This window comes from Pieris brassicae, chromosome Z (genome assembly GCF_905147105.1).
Source record: "Pieris brassicae chromosome Z, ilPieBrab1.1, whole genome shotgun sequence".
Lineage (NCBI taxonomy): Eukaryota > Metazoa > Arthropoda > Insecta > Lepidoptera > Pieridae > Pieris > Pieris brassicae.
In genome coordinates this window covers 9,545,441-9,567,404 of record NC_059680.1, presented here as the reverse complement: position 1 = coordinate 9,567,404, position 21,964 = coordinate 9,545,441, and the positions used below count along the sequence as shown (strand labels likewise).

The following is a 21,964-nucleotide window of genomic DNA, read 5'->3' as shown; positions in this document are numbered from 1 at the left end:
TGCTATCTACAGATACTAGGACCCGACATATTCACACCTCTTTATTCTCTTAAAAATATAATGTAATGAATAGTAGTAGTACTATGACTTTATTATTACTATAGAAATTATGATATATAAAATTTAAGTTTAACTTCTTCATTAAATACCTATTCCCAATATAAAACGATATATTTCAAACTAGTCCAAAGTATTACAGTTGTTAATGAAGCGTGAAATTATGTAATACCAAGCTTTTTTACATAGGTTAATCGTAGAAACATTTTCATGAATATTTGGGACCAAACTGCAACTCAATATGAAAATGAATGATATCGCAAACGCCGTGTATCAAAACCGCGTATGGAATTTTGTACAACCAACTTTTGCAATAAGCGTTCGGTATTAGTATTGCTGTGTAAGCATGCATAAAAGTATTCGTACAAACATACTCGTAACTACCATCATATTGAACATATCTCAAAGAACTTAGATGCATATTAGTTGAGTGTTTTACACAAGTTTTTGAAACATCGTAAGTATTAAGTTTAAACCTAATATTGCAGTCCCGGTAAATGGAATATTTCTCTGTATGAATTTTAGTTACGCTATCGCGGTTTGAAAAATCACGACCAAATCACCCACCACTTTGCAAGCAACTTGTTTGAAAAATTACTGACGAATATTTTACTGTAGGTTCATTTTATAATACGGTTATGCAACACGACAACGCCGCGTCCTATTTTCCATTCATCCTAGCTTAATTACTCGTAAAAACGGAGTGACTTATTAAAGATTGGTGCATTTATTTTATCACTGCTTTGTTCTTATAGTGAGGTCAGTAACGCATTTAAATCATTTTTCAAATTGAATTATTAAACTGCTAATTACAAGTACATATTTTGATGGGCTTCCTTTCTGTTTTTGTTAAAAGGATTTAAAAGTAGATTTAATTTAGAAGGTAATTATGAATGTAAAATGTAACTAGTGAATGCTAAAATACATTTTATTTTTTCTATAATAATAAACTGTTAGAGGAATAATAATAACTGTTTTATGTAGGTAATGATCATCTAATATGCGGGCGCAGAGTCCGTTACATTTGGTAAAGTGAATATTCGTCGAATAAGGGATTTAATATGGCGTTAATGTAAATATCATTTCGCGGTATTCGCTCGTTAATTCGTTAATTATGTTTTCGTATGGGACAAGTTATCGTGTGCTTAAAATTTTAATGCGACATATTCTATGAATATATTTTAGCTCATTCCCGTATCAGTAAACGTGGCTTACGACTTTCATTAATTACGTAATGTTACATATAATTTCTAGCATCTCATAAGGTATTTATGAGACTACCAACTCAAAATTTAATTGTGTATGACTTTGGGTACTTTAGTTTTTTGACAAATAAATAGGAGATGATCTTTGCTATTGCTAAAAATATGCATTTAGTACAACATTTAATGTTAACCTTTATATATAAATAAGTAAATGTTATAGTAAATTCCTATATTGTGATACACGAGTGGAAGCTTTGGTAAAACTTGTATAAAATAAAATATTAAGGTTTATCTAGCGACAGGAGGCAGCTATCGTATCTAAAGCTTTTTATGACATTCGGTTACCGCACGCTACCAACTTTTGACTTTAGTCATAGATTAACCAATATTATTCCGTGCGTACCTTGTTACACCAAATGGGAATAAACGATTCTACCTGAATGCATTATTAATTATATCAGGCTTACGAAATATTATATAGGTTCAACATTCAAACATTAGTCTTTTGTTTTCAACCGTAATATCCGCCGATTGGCTGATAGTAGATAGTAATTGTTTTGATAGGAATGTGACATGCTTCACTGAACACTACTTATCTTGCATTCGATATTCAAAAGTTAAGAACGAAGCCATGCCAAATTGGCAAGAATGAGACTTAAATTAATGAATGTATGAACCGTGAAAACGTTTATAATATGGTTTCAAAACGCACTCATATCGCCTCTATTGTTAAAAGCAAAAGAGTTGAATTTAAAACATATACGTTCATGTAAGCTGATGTAACCCTTCGAGCTTTACAATGACCGATTAGGGCACCGGCCGATAAGACTTAAGCCGGATTAACGCGTCCTCGGCGAGCTTACTTTTACTTCCAAAGTCCATAAATGTTTCACGTAGATTCACCTTATTCTAGCTTTAGTGAATAGCGCTTAAAATCATTAAGCTAATTAAATGACTACCTTTGACAGTCTATGCTAGTTCCTCCAAAACTTTCTCTTTTGCATAATTCTGTTAGATACGTGCAAAACTAATGAAAGGACTAACTAATGAATGAAATGGTTGAATTCGTGGAATGGGTGAGCTGTTATAAGAGTATTAGCTATAATGATGTAGCAAAGTTGTTTTAAGCTCTAAATGTACCTTGACTTAATAATGAGTTGCGCATTCTAACTCTATATTAGTATGCAACTTTTCTTTTGTTTATAAATCTAATTGTTTTTAACTCTTCCTATTGGTAATAAATATTGGTGTTGTAAAGAAATATTTAAGAGTGATATGCCTATCATGCTTATGAAGAGACTTATGGTACATGCCTTATTCAAATGTCTGACAAACATGGATGTTTACAAAACAAAAAACAATATAATTACATGTCAACGAGGCATGGAATGGCATGTTAAACATTAAAAATGTAGACTAGATAGGACAAATAAGAATAAGATCAGAGACCAAAGCAATTGATGCTCTAAGCCACGTCAAAAACCTCAAGTGGAAGTGGGCGGGTCGTCAGCGCGCCTTACAGATCACAGGTGGACGAAAGTAGTTACTACATGGAGAGGCCCACCAGGCAAACGGTACAAAAAAATTGCGGAATGGATGCAAATAGCTCAGGATAGGGAAAGATGGTAAGCCTTGGAGGAAAGGCCTCCTCCAGAAACGGTTTATGATTCTTATAGTTTAAGGCTAAAAATAATTGGTAACTATGTACATTTATGAATGTCAATATAAAAAAAGGAAAATATAAAGCTTAAAGTTCTTCTAAGCCAAAGACGTAGAGCGGCCGCCGAGAACTGGCAAGAAACGCTCCGCCAATCTTTAATCGCTAAGTTTTTTGGTTTTTATGAAAATTGTACGGAACTGCAACGATTACGCCATGCTTCACGGACGTATTGAAACAAAATATACAAAGAACCAAAGTATTGAAACAATAGCGACAGGCAAAATAAACGTGCGGACTTTTAAGCTATCTTTAAAACATGAATTCAAACTATTTTAATCGTATATAATAAAAGTAAGACAGATAAATCATCGCTGAACTATTTTTATATGAGAAATGTCATTCTGGGTAGTATTAGTTATTCAACGCGGTCAGGATGCCATGATAAATCGATATCACCTCTTCCAGTGTCCGGACCCTTGGCATAAGGAATTTTTATATTGGAAATATTCTGTTTGCTGTGCACTACTTTTAAAAATATTAAAACTTGCTTGCTTGGCTCTCGTCGTCGAGCCAGCGGAGTGAGTGAGTGAGTAAGACCTGCTTTCTTGATGAATTTTTTTTTTGCCATCGTAACAGAAGTCAGGATTACTTGAAAGGGTGGTTCATATGGTCATCCAAACCTTCTCCTGACAATAACAAACACAACAAAAAAATAATTAGCGAAATAGAGATTAATTTTAATATATATATATATATATATATATATATATATATAGATAGATGGTATTCATCGTCGCATCAAATGTTTTGAAGGGTTAATAACTTATTACGTTTGAATTGCTTCACCAAAGTTTACGTTAACAACTGTACCTACTTATGTCATATTAATATTAAGTTGAAGTTGGCGTGGTACAACCGAATAAATATTTTTGAAGTTATACTTCTTTTGGCGCCTTAGCGCGCGGAAAACTGATGAGAGTAATTTTTTACGATGCGCACGCACTCCGTCAAAAAAAAAGAAAATGTGCTTTTCTTTAATTATGTAGACATATTTTTTTTTTGTAATATTTAAATAACATTTATTTAACTAGATAATACGTTATAATAAAACGTTCATAGTATTAAATACCCTTTTTTCTATTGTTAGTGTCGTTGTTTCTTTGATAAAAGTGTTTAAAATATTTTTATCTTGTTACATCAAAGAAGTATAACTTCTAACGCATTTATATAACTACACACACGTTTTTTCATATATTGCACCCAGCTGTTGCTTGTTCTCGCATTACTGAAAACCGAGACTTGTTTTTGGCAAAACTTAGACATATCTGGTATACTAAAAATGTTACTTTTCTTTAAGTTTGATAATGTAAGGAATTGTTTTCACTTCAGATTAAACCAGGAAATTAAGAGCGGTGCGTGGTGTCCCAAGTCCCAAATCACGACGGAGTCGACTGAGTGGTTGGAGATAAATCTGCACTCTGTTCACGTGATAACGGCGACAGGGACACAAGGGCGTTTTGGAAATTCTCAAGGAGTGGAGTATGCTGAAGAATATTCGTTGGAGTATTGGCGACCAAAGCTTGGAAAATGGATGCGCTATCGACCAGCTGATGGACGGGAGGTAATGCCTAACTCTCATGTATAATCCAGATTTAATGGAAGGTTCATTAAAGTACAATTAGTACCAAAAAAGGAGGTATAATCTATCTGCAATTTTATTTACCATTTACTTTAGTTGCTGTGATACAGGCACAAGATACAGTTCCGTAATAATTGCACGGGCCGCCACGAAAAGGAACTTATTCTTTGATTGTTCTGACTTGTGGTTGTGATCTCAAATTATTTTAAACAATCTTTTAGATAAATTACTAACTTTTTTAATTAGTGTAAGTTTTTTTATGAATATTAAGCAAAAATCACCTTTTGGTTATTTCAGATTTTACCCGGTAACACGAACACGTATTTAGAAAAGAAAAATCATTTGGAACCGCCAATTTGGGCTTCCAAAATTCGATTCATCCCTTCAAGCTCGCATCGACGCACTGTTTGCATGCGAGTGGAGCTTTATGGGTGTTATTGGAACGGTAAGATATTGTCTAATCTCTACATATACAAATTCTACGTAACGTTTTAGATCTTGTCCCTATTATAATCTGCTATTTATTCTACCACGGTGGCGGTATAAGGAAACATTTCTAAATACATATATATGCATATGTATATTAACTGTGATGTCTTAGTCGTTTAGCGTGCAATTTTTTTGAAGCTCGAACCCGGACTGGTTACAGTTCATCACTACTTATTAAAAAATATATTAGAATAAACTCCGTCGTTTCATACCTTTAACCGCGTACAATTTGTGTATCTAGACAGCCGTGAAAGTATAACCAAGTAACATAGCATTTCAAGATCGTAAATTACGGACAGCGCACTCACGATCTTTCTGCCAATCTGCGCCTGGGCGGCAAATTCACTTAACATCAGTTAACCTCATACCCGTCCTGTTATATATTATATTGGGCAAATAAGTCCTATATACTTGAAACGGATGCAAAAGTTTAACGCAAGACACACAGGGTTGTAACGCCACTAGATTATAATTGATTACACTACGGTCGTGCCATAACGAAATGTTTTTAATTGGAAGCCATTATACTTTTCTATAAAATGTAACAAAAAGTAATTGTTCGCATGGTAATGGCAGGGCAATACCCAGGAGTTATCGTGGTGCATGCGAGTTGTAATGAGCAAATGTTGCAAATCGTTCGACTTAATAATACCTTAATAATAACCTCTGATACGTTCCGTCGTTTTTAAAGTCGTTTTCCCTGAATCTTTGACGTTTTTAAAAGCTAGAATTTCGTTCTATGAAACCACAGATTATGTCAAACTATTATTACGATAAAGAGTTTTATTTTGTTGCTGATGTTCCTGGTAATCGTTTCCTATTTTAACATAATACAGGCAGAGACAAATATAGTTGTGACTTGTGTGGTGTTAAAGTAATAATTTGAACGCTTATAACATAAATCGATGCTTACTTTAGTGACTACATGCAATCGCCATTATTTATATTTAAGTAAGCTTTACAGTTGAATATAAATGAGCCCAAGATTTATATTCCCTAATATAAGGTATTGCAAATATCTTAACTTCGAATGATAATTTATATCCACAATGTAACGGCTGTTTAGTCGAAGATTAATATTTACGATTATCTTAAACGATGATATATTCATAGTGTAAAGTGCATTTCTGTTATTTCCATACAAGTGAAAGTTTTAAAGGTATTAAAATATGAACATCGAAATAGTTGTTGTTTATTCCTAGCCAACATCTCGGATTCACTATCTAAAACATGGCTGTAATGTTGAATAGATATTACAGAAGGTCTATTTGTGGCCCATACCTAAAGCTTGGTCAATTGATTATGCCCAGGGTGTTAAAATAACGAAAATTATTCCTTAATCATAAATGCTTGGCTTATATATATACATTACCAGTATAACAGACAAGGAAATATGACCGACCTACTCTACTTTAATACTGGTCCTTCACTTGTTAAGACTATGTTATAGGTCTCATTGACTATTCATAATATGAATGACTTTGTTCGCAGTGGGAATAGTTGCGTATACGATGCCAAAGGGCGACATACGCAGCAATGATGTTGGCCTCACTGACTCGATTTATGACGGCCAGTGGGGCGAAGAGCTAAAGGGGGGTTTAGGCAAGTTGGTTGACGGACAATTTGGTGGGGATGAAATACGTGAAGCCGCCAAGAACTTAGCCTGGGTTGGCTGGAGGAATGATTCGAGGCCAACACCACCAGTGATTACGTTCGAGTTTGATAAAGTGCGGGAATTCAGCGCTGTTCATATTTTTTGCAATAACAAATTCATGCGGGATGTACAGGTGAGTCGTAGTTATTCTTTCCTTGTTATGTTGTTATAATTTTTTTACAGGTTGCAGCTTCAGTACAATACCCCACAACACCTACTTTTGTTTACTAACCAATTTACTAATATTGTGTAAGCTGAACTCATACCAATCCATTTAACATAACATTATATTTTTACACACGACTTTTACTAATATTATTTGGTTTCGCTATGTATTATTATTATTACATTATTTTTCGTTTTTTGCGATTGAGGCGCAAACTAGCTGCTGTGGAACTATCTGCTCTTCAGCATAATGCTTAGCCAGGGCCAATTACAACCACAACACACACGCATTAGACACTACAAACGTATCTTGTTCTTAAAAAGCAAAAAATCTTATTATTTATAAAAAAAAATGATTATTGTTATTTTGTGTGTCCATTAGTGTCTGTTTTGTTAGTATTAAATGTTATGTATATGTCTAACAAAATAATCAATTATCTCAAATAAATACTTAAATATATAGTCATAAAATTACGAACTCGTTTATAAGTAATCGTTTTTAAAGTAACAAAAAATAGACATTTAGTCTCTTAAACCAAAAAAAATCGATGCAATCCTTAATTAGTGGGTATAATAGATACACTGTTTCAGGTATTCTCGGAGGCTATTATCTCGTTTTCAATCGGAGGTCGGCACTTTCAAGACGAACCCATTCAGTATGCATCGGTGAGCGACAATATATTTGAGAACTCAAGAAACGTGAGCATCAAATTGCACCATAGAATCGGCAAGTGGGTGCGCATCGAGATGCGGTTCTCGGCTCGGTGGATTCTTATTAGTGAAGTCGTCTTTGATTCGGGTGAGTTTCTCTGTCATGGCATGTTGAAAGCTTGAGTGACGCATTTGGAAGACATTTTCCTACGTCAATTTTTTTTTATAATACAGACATTTTACGCAGGACGCTAACGACTGAACATTATTTATCTGACATGTGCCGTCGACTTTTTAGCTGTAAGGCCAGTCGGTTTCATTATGTTTTCCTTGATCGTGAGAGCGAGTGTTAAAAGCGCACAGACAGAATTTCCAGTGCATAGCCGGGGTTCGAACCTACGACCTTAGAGAAGAGAGATCGAAAACTAAACCCAACACCACCAATTATAATTCCTTATGTCAAAAAGTTATTTCACGTAATTTTAATTATATATATATCCTTAATGTCACAAATAAGTCACCGTGTTTAAAATATATATAAAATTAATGATAACAATTACAATTTCAGACGTCGCCCAAGGGAATTACACTCCTGAGAGTTCGAAGCCGATTCAAGTTAAAGACAAAACGAAAGTCCTTACAACAAATAATGTACCAATTTCCACAGCACATCAAGACGATCCACTCTATATGGCGATTGTCGTTGGGGTCCTTACAGCTCTTGTGATATTACTAATTGTCGCTGTGTTTCTCATAATACATCGGCATAGACATAGAAAGTGCTTCGCGTCGCCTCTGGCCAAAACCACTATAGCCCAAAAAAGAGCAGCGCCAGAGAATTATAACACTTGTGGCTCTTCGATGTTGCCCGACAATAAGATGATAATTGATTGCGGGTTAGATGTGAAGTCTGATGAATATCAGGAGCCCTATCAGGCCTTGAAATGTGCGCCATACTTCAGCTATAGCACAGTGCTGTTAGAGATGAAGGACTTTGTTAAGGATTCTAATACAGCGTTGTCTGGTAAGTTGTGGTTTAAGATCTAAAAAAAAATACGCAGAAACATTTGTATACCTAATTAATCTTTGACAGTAACACAAACAACGGAATAACAGAAAGTAAAAGAACAATAATTAATAAATTTAAGTAATTTAACGAATAACACACAAATCTATAAATCAATCAGTCCTAAAACAGGCCAAACGTGTTTTAAAGGCGCCAAATGTCTTTATTCGATATAGTATGCAAATATTTTGAATATTTTGAATTCTTATTTACGCAGTTGATTAGCTTATATTCTAATTCTCATCATCTTAATAGTTTACTGTGTTGTGTACTAACGTCCCTCATGAAGGCAATCTGCATAAGATGCGCACCCACAGCATTTGTTAACGTCGGGAATCAAATATGCCCGGGGTGTGTTCACTAAAGATTTCAATATCGAACTATATTTACTCACTAAAGCACTATTTTATAAATAAAGAGTCAAAATTTTTCTTCAGATAATCCGACGCCTCGTAACAATTACGATCTGTATTTTTAATATAGAAATCTAGGGCCAGAAAGTGTCTGAGACAGCTTGTCTTCGTTTTATATTAAAAATAAATTTCTCTACCAACAGATAGTTCAAATTACGACTACGCGGTACCAGAGCTGTCATCAGCGCCACTATTAACAAAGCGTAGATTGCTCGACGACTCGTCGGCTGCAACTGCGCTCATGAGCGATCACGAAATTGATATGGAGACGAGGCGCTCGTGTGCTGGATCATTGCGCTCCAAACATAGTACGAGGGTAAGTGTAGAGTTTTGTATAAACTAAATTTGGCTGAGTGACTAAATCTAGCTCGTGCGGTGAAGGAAACTGACATGTCCTAGACATAAAGCTTACGTCGTGTGTCAGGCAGAGAAGGCTGAAGATCTTCTTGTCTGTCACAAAAAACAAATGATCATCAAACAGATACTAAAATATGAGCCCCAGACCTACTGCCAGTGGGCGTGACTAGATATTTTGTCTATACCTTAAATCTAAATAATTTTTTACATTTTTTTTAAATATTTGTTTATTTTTATCAAGGTTATCTTATTGTATAAAGATATACTTATAAATAATAGCCTCAAATAAAAAGAGATAACTTCCCTTATAACATAAAATACCACCAACTCAATAATGCACTAAAAGGATTTAAAAAGCAATATTTATTTCTATTTATAACTTGGTATAAATGGCTATTTTGATCAAAGAGAATCATATAAAATACAAGAGATTGTTTTTAAGTGTGTTAATTAATTTCGTTTCACTGTTTATAAAGCCACCTTTAGGTTAATATATTTCCACATGATTGCATACCATCTCTATAGGCAAATAGATCAGGCTTTTGTGTTCTTTTTATCTGAAACTTAAAATCCTTACTATGTTTTCATTGACGGTACGGACATGTGGAAATAGATACCTTTTTATGTAAACACACAATATCATGTGTTTCAGAGACGAGACTTACAGCTAAATCTTAAGCCCGAATGTGAAAAATCCATTGGAATTTGACATAAAGAATTTCTTTGGTCTTAGCAAAATAACTACGTTTATAATTAATATTTCGTACTATTTACAGTCGCCAAGCCAGCAGGAGGTGCTTATAGATTTAAAACGACGTCTTGAGACAACGAATGTCATTGAATTTCCCAGACACCGTCTTCGAATGATTTCTAAACTGGCTGAAGGGGCTTTTGGCACTGTAAGTATTTTATTACTAGACAATTTCCATTTAATTATTTTTAATGCAAAATATAAATACAATAATAATGAATTTGCTATGATAGTGATTATAGATGTATCTCTAAATCAGAAATGTTAAATAAATTTGCCGTAATATAAATAAACTAAAAAATCGCACTACAGACATTTTGTCTTAAAAATTCAAATCAATGAGTTCTCCATGTACATAATTAAAAGGGAAATATCGGCCAGATCTTCAAAATAATAAAATATAGTATGAAAATCACGGCGTTATTGGAATTTAATCGATAGTTTAGTACGGTTAGTTGTCGAAATCAAAATAAACACGCTGGTACTCTGAAACTTCTGAAAGCGATGTCGTTGCTTTTGTATGCATTTTGAAGTAATTTTACATACGATATAGTGCAACCAAGGCATTGCCTATGCATGCGTAGGTACATAAAGAAACTGGCAAGAATTTATATCGAAGGGAATTTATTGCTAGCAATATTTACATTATTGGTGATTTTGTACTGTAAAACATATGTACTTATTTTAATATAGAAGGGCTGCCTTTTAAAAATTGAATTTATTACAGTTTTGCGTGTTTTTAGCATTTGTGGTCAGTGTCAGAGATATATATTACTTCCCGACAAACGTCGCTACCATACAAATAATTTCTAGGTTATTATATCGCCATTAAAAAATTGGATCTTTTCTGTTCGTCGATAGACGAACTGTTGTTGTATCTGTTGATAGTAGTAGTTTGAAGTGTCTGGAATATGACCGACGGCTCCATACCTACTTTGTGCATCTGTCACGGCAATACATTTTTCTTTAACACCCAATTCCATATTGTAATTTTATAATAAACACGAAAAACTATGTGAAATGGCGCAAAATCGAAAGAAGTTTTTGAAATGAAATACGTGCTCCAAATTTAAAATAATTAAAAAGTTGAAAAAAGAGAAAAGTTTTTATATAACCGTTATTATGGCCAGACTAGTTATGTATTAAGATAAAATCATAATCTAATAAATTAAATTTTGATTGGGCCACACTTTGGAGTATAAAAATTAGACCTTTTGTCAGACACAAAAAATTTAAATCGGTTTCGGAAGACAACACCAGAGTTTTGTATATAAATATGGACTTTTAGATAAAGTATGCTAAACATCTTATAGGTTTATGTGGCGGAGGCGGACGGAGTTCCCGAATACAATGGAACTATTACCTCGGATCGGCGCTTAGTTGCTGTCAAGTTTCTATGCCATGACGCCTCGCTCAAGGAGAGGTATATCATGTATGAAATTACAATCTCATGTACAGCACGTATGAGATAACCAACTAGCGATGATAAATCTATATTTAAATGACGAACAATTAAACATAGCAAAATTCAGACATACTTTAAATACTGAATAAGTGTGATATTTTATATTTATTTATACATTCTTTTATTTTTTTATATAAAACTCGTGTGCTTCATTCATAATTCTTTCCTTATCAAGTGAAAGGACAAAATGTCGGTTAGATTGTGGACTAGAGATGGTTTTGTATATTTTAGTTTGGTAACGATTATATATGTAAAAAATATGATAATTTTGTAGCCTGACACCGCGTTATATAATAAATAAGGCAATAAGTGCATTAGAGATTCATTAATTTAACCTCTTTTGTTAAGCGTTACGTTTTTGCTTCGGCGTATTTCTGCCAATGATACGTTAGAACTCGTAAGCATATGTTTTGAATGTTTCATATAACAGTTAAAGAAACATTGCCTAAAACAAATTAAGAATCTTTATTTTTAATTTCTATATAGCAAATTAGACAATTCAAAATGACATTAATTTCATATTTATTATAACACATTTTTAATTAAACTTTTCATTCGTCTCTTTCTGCCAAATTGGGTTTACATTGTGATGAAAAGAGACATTGAAAGTCTTGAAGTGCTTTAGTGGGTAATCGCTTCTCGTCGTTGGTTGGTTTAATTTGGATCCTCGCACACCCCAAACCCTGATGAAATATGTGATATAAATATATAAGTGACCACTTTAAATACTCAAGAAACAATTTTAAATCCCGAAACAAAAACGGTTTATCGATGTCTATTCACGTGGTTTATTAATTATTTTTTTAAGGATCTGCTAAGCCAAAACTTTATTAAACCCGGACCTTTTACATTCCACTAATGCGACAAGGTTTAAATAAATGGGAGTATTTCTTCAGAATTGTTGGAAGTATGTCGAGCAGTAAGCCCAGATCACTATAATTTATTTTAAATATTATAAAAAACAAAATATTTGTATTTCACGACAAACTTTAGCTATTATAATGAATGGACAAATCAAATTATAGTTTTCTAGGCTTACTGCTTGGTATATATTATTGTGTTTAAATAATATATTTATATATTTAGGGAGGAGTTTGAACGTGACGTCCGCATTTTGGCGGCTCTGTCGTCGCCACACCTCGCAAGAGTATTGGGCGCCTGTCGATCACCGCCATTGGCTGTAGTTCTCGAATATCTTGAGCTTGGTGAGTATGTATATAAAGGAAAATTATAGGGTATAAAACATTAAGGTTTATTATAATTCAGTAGTTTAATAAAATATGAATTTCAATTCACAGTATTACCGTATAAACTGTATATGTTTATGACATAAAATTATAGATATTAATTAGTACATAATAATTCGTAACGAGAGACTCTACAAACAAATAGGTTTTTTTTAATATGATTTAAATTACTTATGTGTGTTTATAGGTGATTTGTGCTCGTTCCTACGTACGACAGTGCCGCCATCTCTCGCTACTTTGATGCACGTCGCAACGCAAATCGCTGCCGGAATGCAATACCTGGAGTCATTAAACTTCGTGCACAGGGATTTGGCTGCTCGGTATGTGGAAAAATACCTTTAACTTATTTACACGTTTTCATATTTTGGAGTATAAAATGGAACAGCAATTTAATATTAAAAAACAATTTTTAATTCGATTAAAATCTTAAATAATATTTGCAAATTTCACAGTAATTGCCTAGTCGGAAAAGGATACCAGGTGAAAATAAGCGATTTTGGCACGGATAATGAAGTGTATGCGTGTGATTATTACAAAGTGGATGGAAGGATACCCCTGCCGTTGAGGTGGGCTGCCTGGGAATCTGTTTTGAGAGGGAAATATACGACCAAGAGCGATGTATGGGCGTTCGCTGTTACATTGCACGAAATATTTACTTTATGCCGCCGGAGACCCTATGAACATTTGACTGAGGCTGAGGTAAATATCTTATTAAAGTTCAACTAGCTTTGTTTTTTTTTAAATTACATTATTTGTATTTTTTGGTTAACTTAGCTTTATTACACATTGAAAGAAAACAATTTTTAACCGGATTAAAGCTATTTGTATTATTATAAACTTATAATTATTTACATAATTTTAAAAATTACTGCAAAAAAACCGTCATCTTTTAGTCGATATCAACTCCAGGGAAATAAATATAGATAACACAACTTTCTCTACCACTACGCTGACCACGCACGCTGTAAAGCACGCGTCAAACGTCGGAAAAATTTACATTTAAAATATATTATAAGTTTATAATAATACAAATAGCTTTAATCCGGTTAAAAAAATGTTTTCTTACATTATTTGTCCTTATCTCTCTCGTACAATTCTGAATCATCTGTCTCTTTTTGATGCAGCAAAATATACAAAGAAGGTGTCTGTTCAGTGTTCTAAGTGATAATAAGCTTTTAGTGCGTCATGGATTTGGCAAATTTCAGTTAGAATATGGCTGAATTTTTCTTTTGAATATTTATTTTATTAATTAAGTTTCAGTTTAAAGGACATATTATAAGAATAAAGACTACATTTTTATTGAATTATTTTATAAGATCTAAGTCCTGGAGGAAGATCAAAGTTCATGAATTTATCATTAAACGGTAATTTAAAAGTTTAAAAAAATTGAAGTGCCTTGTAAAAATTAAATGCACAAAAACGCATTAATGCAGATTTTATCTAATTTTAATAAATTGTACAGGTGCTAGAAAATCTATCCCATTTACAAGCGGATGACGACCTCTTCGAATGCATAGATCGAGCTCCCGGCGTACCACGGGATCTCTACGAAGTCATGAGGGATTGTTGGAGAAGAGACGAACTGGAAAGACCAACCTTCGCGGAAATACATCTAATTCTACAGCGTAAGTGCCTAGCACTGACTACGTGATGTTACCACAGATGTCATAGATAACATTAGGTCGAATTCGCTCGTATCCGACTTTAAGACTGAAACGATCCATGAAATGTCAAATGTCAATATTATGCACGGACTAAATATTTATGATTTGTTTGTTGAAATATGTTTAAAACATTTTGAGGATAACTGAGCGATCCTTTATATGGTGTATATTATTATACGTGATAAAAAATTATGTTTTGAAAAAGTAAATATACCCACCTAATAAAACCCGACTGTAGGAAACTATAATATTTAAGATTTATGTATGAAAATCGCTCAGGTCGTTCTGCATAACACAAGAACATAGTACTTTTTATTTTGTGATATTAGGGATTTGAGGTGAAATTTCTTTAAAGAATGTCGACATTTCATATCTTATGTAATGTGTCAGCATGCGTTTCACGTGAAAGTTTTCATTTGCCGAAGAGACCTCTTTATCCAACCCCACGACATATTCGTAATTACGAGACATCGAAGACGCACCGGTCTCTATAAAAACGGATTTTAAAACCTTAAATGGTCAATAGAAATGGTAGAACCGTTACAGAACATTCTAGATAATTCAATCGGACGAGAAGTGTTTATAAGTAGTTCGTTGTCGGCTCATTCGTTTCTTTGAGATGTAGTCAATTAAAAGTTAAGTACTGCGAACCCTACAAATATAAATTGCAGGTTTTAGGTCGTTTGCGGCAACGAATTGATGTTTCTAGAATTATTAAATTTTCTATACGATGCACATTTGATTGGATCAAACTATTATAGAAAAAATTTAATCCCATGAAATGTGTATTAACAGCTTCTATTTCTTCCTTTTGGAGAGTGTTAGTATTTATTAAAAATCGTTTAAGTAATCAAGTAGTTTTCGATTTGGCCTAGGGAAATGGCTGATTGTAGAAATAATGTAGGCACGTTTTGTCATCGATTCACTGACAATGTTCGCGCACATAAACGAATAGTAATTTTCAGTTCTGCTATACTTTCATTATCGTGTTAGATTTAGAGGATATTCTGTACTTGAAGATAGGGATTGGCATTTTTCTATCTCTCTATAAGGTTTACGTATGATGGGACTATATACCATCGAATGAAACTGCCGATCTCTGTGAATATGCTGTCGTAGTAGAATAAATTGCTTCCTAAGCATTTCATGAAATGGTTAAGGCTGCTCATATGACATTGAAGTCTGGATATTTTGATAGTGTGTTTATTGCATTATAAATTAAAATATATTTTTTATCGGTACTTTGTATACAAATCAATTTAATTATGAAATTGTATTTTTTTATTTCACCGCAATGAGCGTACCTAATTTTTTCTGATAATTTTATGCAATACAACTATTCAATTATAGATTGTGTTAATCTACGATGAGGCCACGATAAATGGGAATTTTCCCAACGATTTTCACTAGCGGTCCTTCAACATTCAATCCCTCTTTATTTACAAACTAAGTAATTCTAATTGATCACTGTCAAAGTACTCTTTCATCTCATTTTGACAACGTTTTCTACGCTGTGACGTGAGTCAGGTGAATACTATGGTTGAAACCAATATGCCAATCCCAATCTTACGGTTAAATAAGTAACGTAGACGCTTCGTTGACTTAGAATAAGATTCAGAGATGACTTATCGCGAACTATCACTCTCCGCTGATTATTTTGACAGATTTTATGGCTTAGACAAATCTCTGAATCTTCGTCTCTAAGATAATTTACAAGAGCTTATATTTCAGTGTCGTGTGCGTGTTGAAATATGAATTAAGTTGTAAATCTAACTGCAAATTGACTTTCACGAGTGAGCTACGTTTAATAGACATAAGAAATCCGATCTTCCTCCGCTAATAATAGGGTAATAGTCCGCTTTACTCTTTACAAATGTATAATAGTGGTAACAATACTATAAGATTACCTCGAAGTATGTACTTAAAGCAATAGAAAAATTAAGGGTATAAAATTCTAATAAAAAAAAAATATATTGAAATGTTTAATCATAACTCAATTGAATTAATCGATCTGTATTTCGCTACATATCTTTATGAATACGATATTTTGAAATTTAGGCCCCGTTTTGATGCGATGCGATCTTTGTAGTAAATACTTGCTACCAACGGCTCTTCTTAACTTGCCGGATACAAATAAATTCGTAAGTTCTATTCGCAAAATCGCCAGTTACCATGTTATGATAGTAATTTATTTTCATGTAATAATTTAAACCATATTTTATTATATTAGTCACTAGATATAGATTCAGACTATAAAAGATTAGGTATAAAATATTAGAAAGTATTTATATAGTTGACAGTTGTCTATTTTCCGTAGTTTACCGTGTTAAAGTTAGTGTTGACAATCTTCGACAATATTTTGAGCGAGTAGATAGGGTGTAACTTTTTATCGAGATTAGAATAATTACGTTTCGCGTATGTACTGAATATTACATGGACTAAGTAGATAATCTAATCACTGGCGATTGTGTTCGGGTAATTTGAAATATTGAAAGCTTTATTTATTTAGCCCAGACTATAAATCTTATCACGACGTAAGATATCTTAAATTTTATACATTTTTAACGACTTTCAGACTTAAAGCTAAATTTCTTTTCTTACCACTACCCTCAGAGTGTATGGAGATCATATAATTATAAATATTTGTCTACCTATTGCATATATATCCGTGCAATACCTTAACTATACCGAGTGATCGCTGGTGAAGATTATGAAGAAATAGGTTTATAACATAGGTGTTACGACCGTGGACCGAACGGCTTAATCTTAAGAGCCTAATTTAGCATTTTAAAGTAATTATCATAGATATAAGTGATGTTTGCGATGTAGAGTTTTCACTATTTGTACACAGACGGAACCAATGTACTAGGCTTAGCGAACACTTAAGAGATCTAATTATATTCTAAGAAAGTAGGAAGACTAAAATTACGCATTTCCTCGATCTGGCCTTACTTTCTTGTACTAGCTTATAGTCTTGTGATGAGAAAACTCGTGTCTCATTCCTTAGTGCTATATCTATTATAGTTAATGTTAGGCCCCTAATAATAATAATGTACAATAAACACCCTCTCTGCCTTAGTGATGCTGTTTTTACCCCTATGCTATGAAATATCACTTTAGATTGAAATTATTATGTATCTTGTAAATACGAATTCTAATGGCTGGTGTATAATATGAGCACTATGGAAAACTTTAATTCCTAACAATGGTCCAAACTTCACTCGCTTTTTTATTTGTACTATACGATTATACAATTTCTATATAGATAAATAATAATTAGTATAGTGTTAATGTCTTATGCTTTAATATTATTTAATAAATGTAAATCATGTATTTGACAAAATGCTTAATTTTCATAATCGAATTTTATGATGAAAGGTTGATACCAAATGCAGTATTTTTATTTTATATTCTACAACTTTGTACCCAAATAAAAGCAATAATCTTATATGCTGTTTTCTTTATTCATCCTGTTTGATTCGGTTCAAAAATAGTCAACTACTCGATAACATACATTTTTCATCAAACTATTATTTATAAACACCACGCTTATCAGTATTTCTGAAAGAATAACTTCCTTCGCTCTCATAAATATTTTCCTTTATATTTCTCTGCACTTCAAATTAGATTCAGTTATGATGTGGTACAGTCGGTTGCTGTTAGTTTGTTTCATTCAAAGTACTTTAACTGTTAAAGTCAAAGTTATAATGCATTCTGATGAAGATTCTAAAATAGAAGAAGATGATACTCCACATACGGAAAGTTGGGATTACAAGAAAAAGATTGATATAACGATGATGCCTTTTTTAAAGAAAGCGGCGCATAGGCACATCGCGGAAAAGCAAGTCGATTACGAGGAAGAAAAGCCTACGACGGAGAAGCTACGACCGATCCACCCCAATGAGATGATATTCCCGTTAATTTACCGCCAAGTTCATATAAATAGTATGTTTAAATTTGCTGAAAACTGGTACACTTGGTCCACTGAAAAGAGAACAGATGGGTCTAAGGCGATTAATTACTACGTTTGTTATGACGAGCCAAAACACTGCGACGAAGTTGGATGGGTAAATTTTTATTTTGTTTTTGTCTCAACTTTCTGTACAATGCTAGGTTGATCCTGTATCACGAGTTTTACTATAAAATAGTAGATTATCAACAGATGACACCCTATTTTTAAGGAGTGTTTTTGACACTTGAGTGGAGTCTTCTATAAGAAAATCATTAAGTTCCTCTCATAAAATAGAATTACATTTATTTATTGAAATATTAAATTATCGTTACTGGATGCCGACATCTCTATAATTATTAGCTGGAATGCAATTTTGAACAATTTAACAAAACAAATTCTTTGAACGCATTCGCGTTACGAGTCTTTAGTTTTCTGGTTGGGCCCAGCCAGTCATATTTTATTACATCGTTGGTAATATATCGCTTTGGTTTATAACAGCTATATTAGTTCGTTTACAAGCTAACTCTTTTTTAATAAAATTGTTTTCTTATTACTAATAATTGTAACGTAAGATTTAGAATACTTACACTCCTACACACGGCAGAGGATAACTTTTGGTATACGAGCCATACCCGGCAGAACGAATTAATTAACCCCGTAAAGCTGATCAATACCTACATCACATAAATTTTCCATGTTCCACTATTAAATTATTATATTAAAACAAATCAAAACACTTTGATTATTTATTTTACGTATTTTATATAGTTCTCTCTTCATGTTTCTTAAACAACCGTATCAACGATTTTTATTTTTATTAACTTTACTAAAACTACACTAAGACATTACGATAATTGTAAGGCTCTATTGATACAAGCTCGTCGATATTTCAACTTTCAGGAGCGAACAGACAATCCCCCAAGGTGCGCTTTTCAAATAGATTCTCTAATGCCTGATGATCGCGCTTGTCTTAACACTTTCGGTGTGGAACCCCATACAAATGGAGTTTGCGACGGAGGAGAGCAAATGAAGGTAAAGCACAAGTTAAATAGCCAACAAATTCAAAGAATTGGTTGTAAAATAATTGAGTATAAACAGACCATGGCTTCAATGGTCGAGGTTGCTGCATTTCTCCATAAAAACCTTTCATATTTATTTAATAGGCTTTAATATATACAAACCAAACAGCACGTTTCGTGTTACCATAGAATATTGTATTGTAACAGATATGTTTCTGCGCCAATAAAAGGTCCCGGGAATTGAACTTAATTATATTTTAACAAGCAAAGGCTCTAGATTTCTTTATGGAATGTATCGCACATGTCATACTGTTAGCTACACGTATATAATTACCATTTATAGGTAAGCGATATTGTGCGGGCGTGTGGACCAAGGATACGATCGTTGTGGCGTTTCTTCCGTGTAGGACGCAGACCGGCCAACGCAGCTAAACCAGCTGATGTCAACTCATTAATTTGCGAAGATGAAGAGGAATGCTTTATTACTATCGAATATAGAGTAAGTAAATTAATATTTAAAAAGCAGGCGGTTGAAGACCCAATAAAAATAGACAAAAATACATTATAAGTATTCTAGTACAATCTTAGCAAATAGTCTTTTATGTGGTATGCGTGTCATCCTTGTATCCGATATCCTGTTCTTTTTTTGTATTATAAATTCGTAAAAACTATTGAACTGATTCGACTGCTTTTCGGTATAAGTAATACATAGTACATAAACCCAAAAACATTTAGTTAAATAGCATAATATTGCGTCAAGTATTTTGTAATTCGATTCAGTTGATTTTCAGACAACAAGGCAGCTTGTTAAATATCTTGTAATTAACAATAATCTGTATATTGTAATTTTAGATTCATCATGACAGAATAACATTTTCCCTACATGAACCTTCAAGGGGTCAAACATTTAAAAGTGCACTGAAACGAGATATTCTGACGGAAGACGATAATAAAGTTATACTAACCACAGAATCGCATACGAGAACAGCTCATCGATCCAAAAAAAATCGCGAAGACGAACATAGTCGAAAAAAATTTCATAACAAATCTAGAAGCAAAATTGTCGAAGGCAAGGGAGTCGTAAAAGAAAGGAACGATTCTGGCTATACAAATAGTAGAGTACTTAAAAATAAAATTAAAGTGAAAGACGATAATATATCAGACGATGTATCTGATAAATAACAAAAAATATCTAGATAAGTTTTAACTTATATACTTTGTGAGCGTCAAAATGGACGGTCACTAAAAATTATTTTGAGCGTTGATCGAATTTAGCATTTTAGTACAACCTAAAATCTTTATAAACGTACTTGTATTGTTAGAGAATAAAACATTATTTTCATACTTTATTATGCATTTTCTTCCTTTGGAATTATAAACCCCAATAGAGAATTAAATAAAAATATTCTTGGAACCTACTTACATCCTAAAATAACTTCTTTGAAAAATAAATGTTGAAATGAATTGAATAATAAAGAAAACATTCTATTTTCGGATAGGAAAGTTACATATATTTAAGATTATCTTATAATTAGAAAACCGTTTATTAAAACTTAAACATAATAATCAAATATAAAGTATTTACCATTTTTATAACCTACATATTAATAAGAAAAATAATATTTAAAAAATTGGTCCCTGTGGCAGTGTAGTGTATCTTTAACGCTGAAAGCATTTGCTCGCTGTATTGAGATACTTATTCGTTGAGCGAGGAAAGCACCAGCTCTGGAGTCACCAGTATTATCTACCAGGCAACAACTTAAATCTTTAATTAGCGCCCGTGGACTTGAACTCCACGGCCTAAGAAGAATCTCTACTCCAAAGGTAACAAAAGTTGTTTTGTTGGCTCCAAAATAGCTGGAAGATTGACGGAGGCAAGAGAGCGGCCAATACGACCAAATATAATGACATTGACGCCTTGGTGTCCAAGGCTACTTATTTCAAAGCCACAGGGATACTTATGGTTACTACTACTCCTAAACGGAGGCTGATGTCAATGCGAAGTGATTCAGGGTCCAAAAGGGTGCCAGTGTTTGGCAAAGGATAAGCATTAAGCCAATGACCGGCTTTCCAAGACCCCAAAGCCACCAACCTTACACGGTCAGTAATTTAAGGGTTGGAATTCAGACGTGCAAAGAGGATCATCCCAGCTCCTTTGATAGCTGTCGCTAGAAGATATTCGACCCCGGGTTGGATGCTAACCACGCGTTTCTCGTATCTGTTAACTTCACCATCTCGCAGTTTGTAGAATAAGATCTAACGATTTTACTTACAAGACTGCTAGATTTGTGTTATCTTGCACTCCGCTTAATCCGCCAAAGCGAATAGGGTGAGATGCTTGATTCCAAGAGGTTGCCAAAACGAACGTTTAAAAAAAATCCAAAGAAGTTTTTAAAAGATGATTTAAATTACATAATAGAATAAAATACTGAGTAATAAAAAGACAGAATTTTATAATGAACAGTGCAGTGTGTAGTAATATCCAGATGGTGAAAAATATCATTAAATTT

The 21,964-nt window shown here is 33.3% G+C and overlaps 2 protein-coding genes across 3 annotated transcripts in view; both read left to right on the top strand.

The window, feature by feature from the left end:
* Positions 1-17,905, top strand: part of LOC123718412 (discoidin domain-containing receptor 2-like) — a 37,957-nt gene extending 20,052 nt beyond the window's left edge. The window contains exons 4-15 of one of the 2 annotated variants that reach the window (XM_045674855.1): positions 4,312-4,543; positions 4,859-5,006; positions 6,542-6,837; positions 7,461-7,668; positions 8,089-8,544; positions 9,143-9,315; positions 10,133-10,255; positions 11,421-11,530; positions 12,659-12,777; positions 13,007-13,139; positions 13,272-13,518; positions 14,282-17,905. In XM_045674855.1, the coding sequence (XP_045530811.1) occupies positions 4,312-4,543; positions 4,859-5,006; positions 6,542-6,837; positions 7,461-7,668; positions 8,089-8,544; positions 9,143-9,315; positions 10,133-10,255; positions 11,421-11,530; positions 12,659-12,777; positions 13,007-13,139; positions 13,272-13,518; positions 14,282-14,470 (2,434 nt within the window). In that variant the 3' untranslated portion in view covers positions 14,471-17,905. Of the gene's footprint in view, positions 1-4,311; positions 4,544-4,858; positions 5,007-6,541; positions 6,838-7,460; positions 7,669-8,088; positions 8,545-9,142; positions 9,316-10,132; positions 10,256-11,420; positions 11,540-12,658; positions 12,778-13,006; positions 13,140-13,271; positions 13,519-14,281 lie in introns of both variants that reach the window. The other variant, XM_045674854.1, reaches the window with a different exon arrangement.
* Positions 17,906-18,096: 191 nt separating this feature from the next.
* Positions 18,097-20,803, top strand: LOC123718977. Its single transcript, XM_045676005.1, has 4 exons — positions 18,097-18,550; positions 19,336-19,467; positions 19,798-19,953; positions 20,307-20,803. Exons 1-4 carry the CDS (start codon positions 18,119-18,121, stop codon positions 20,634-20,636), a joined length of 1,050 nt encoding a protein of 349 aa, XP_045531961.1. The 5' UTR covers positions 18,097-18,118; the 3' UTR covers positions 20,637-20,803.
* The last annotated feature ends 1,161 nt before the right edge of the window (positions 20,804-21,964 follow it).

Bases quoted from the DNA above. Each gene is read 5' to 3' on its own strand.
- LOC123718977 (XM_045676005.1), top strand. From the start codon at position 18,119: ATGATGTGGTACAGTCGGTTGCTGTTAGTTTGTTTCATTCAAAGTACT. The intron at 19,468-19,797 runs GTAAAGCACAAG...TACCATTTATAG, and splicing joins ACGGAGGAGAGCAAATGAAG to GTAAGCGATATTGTGCGGGC. The intron at 19,954-20,306 runs GTAAGTAAATTA...TTGTAATTTTAG, and splicing joins TTATTACTATCGAATATAGA to ATTCATCATGACAGAATAAC.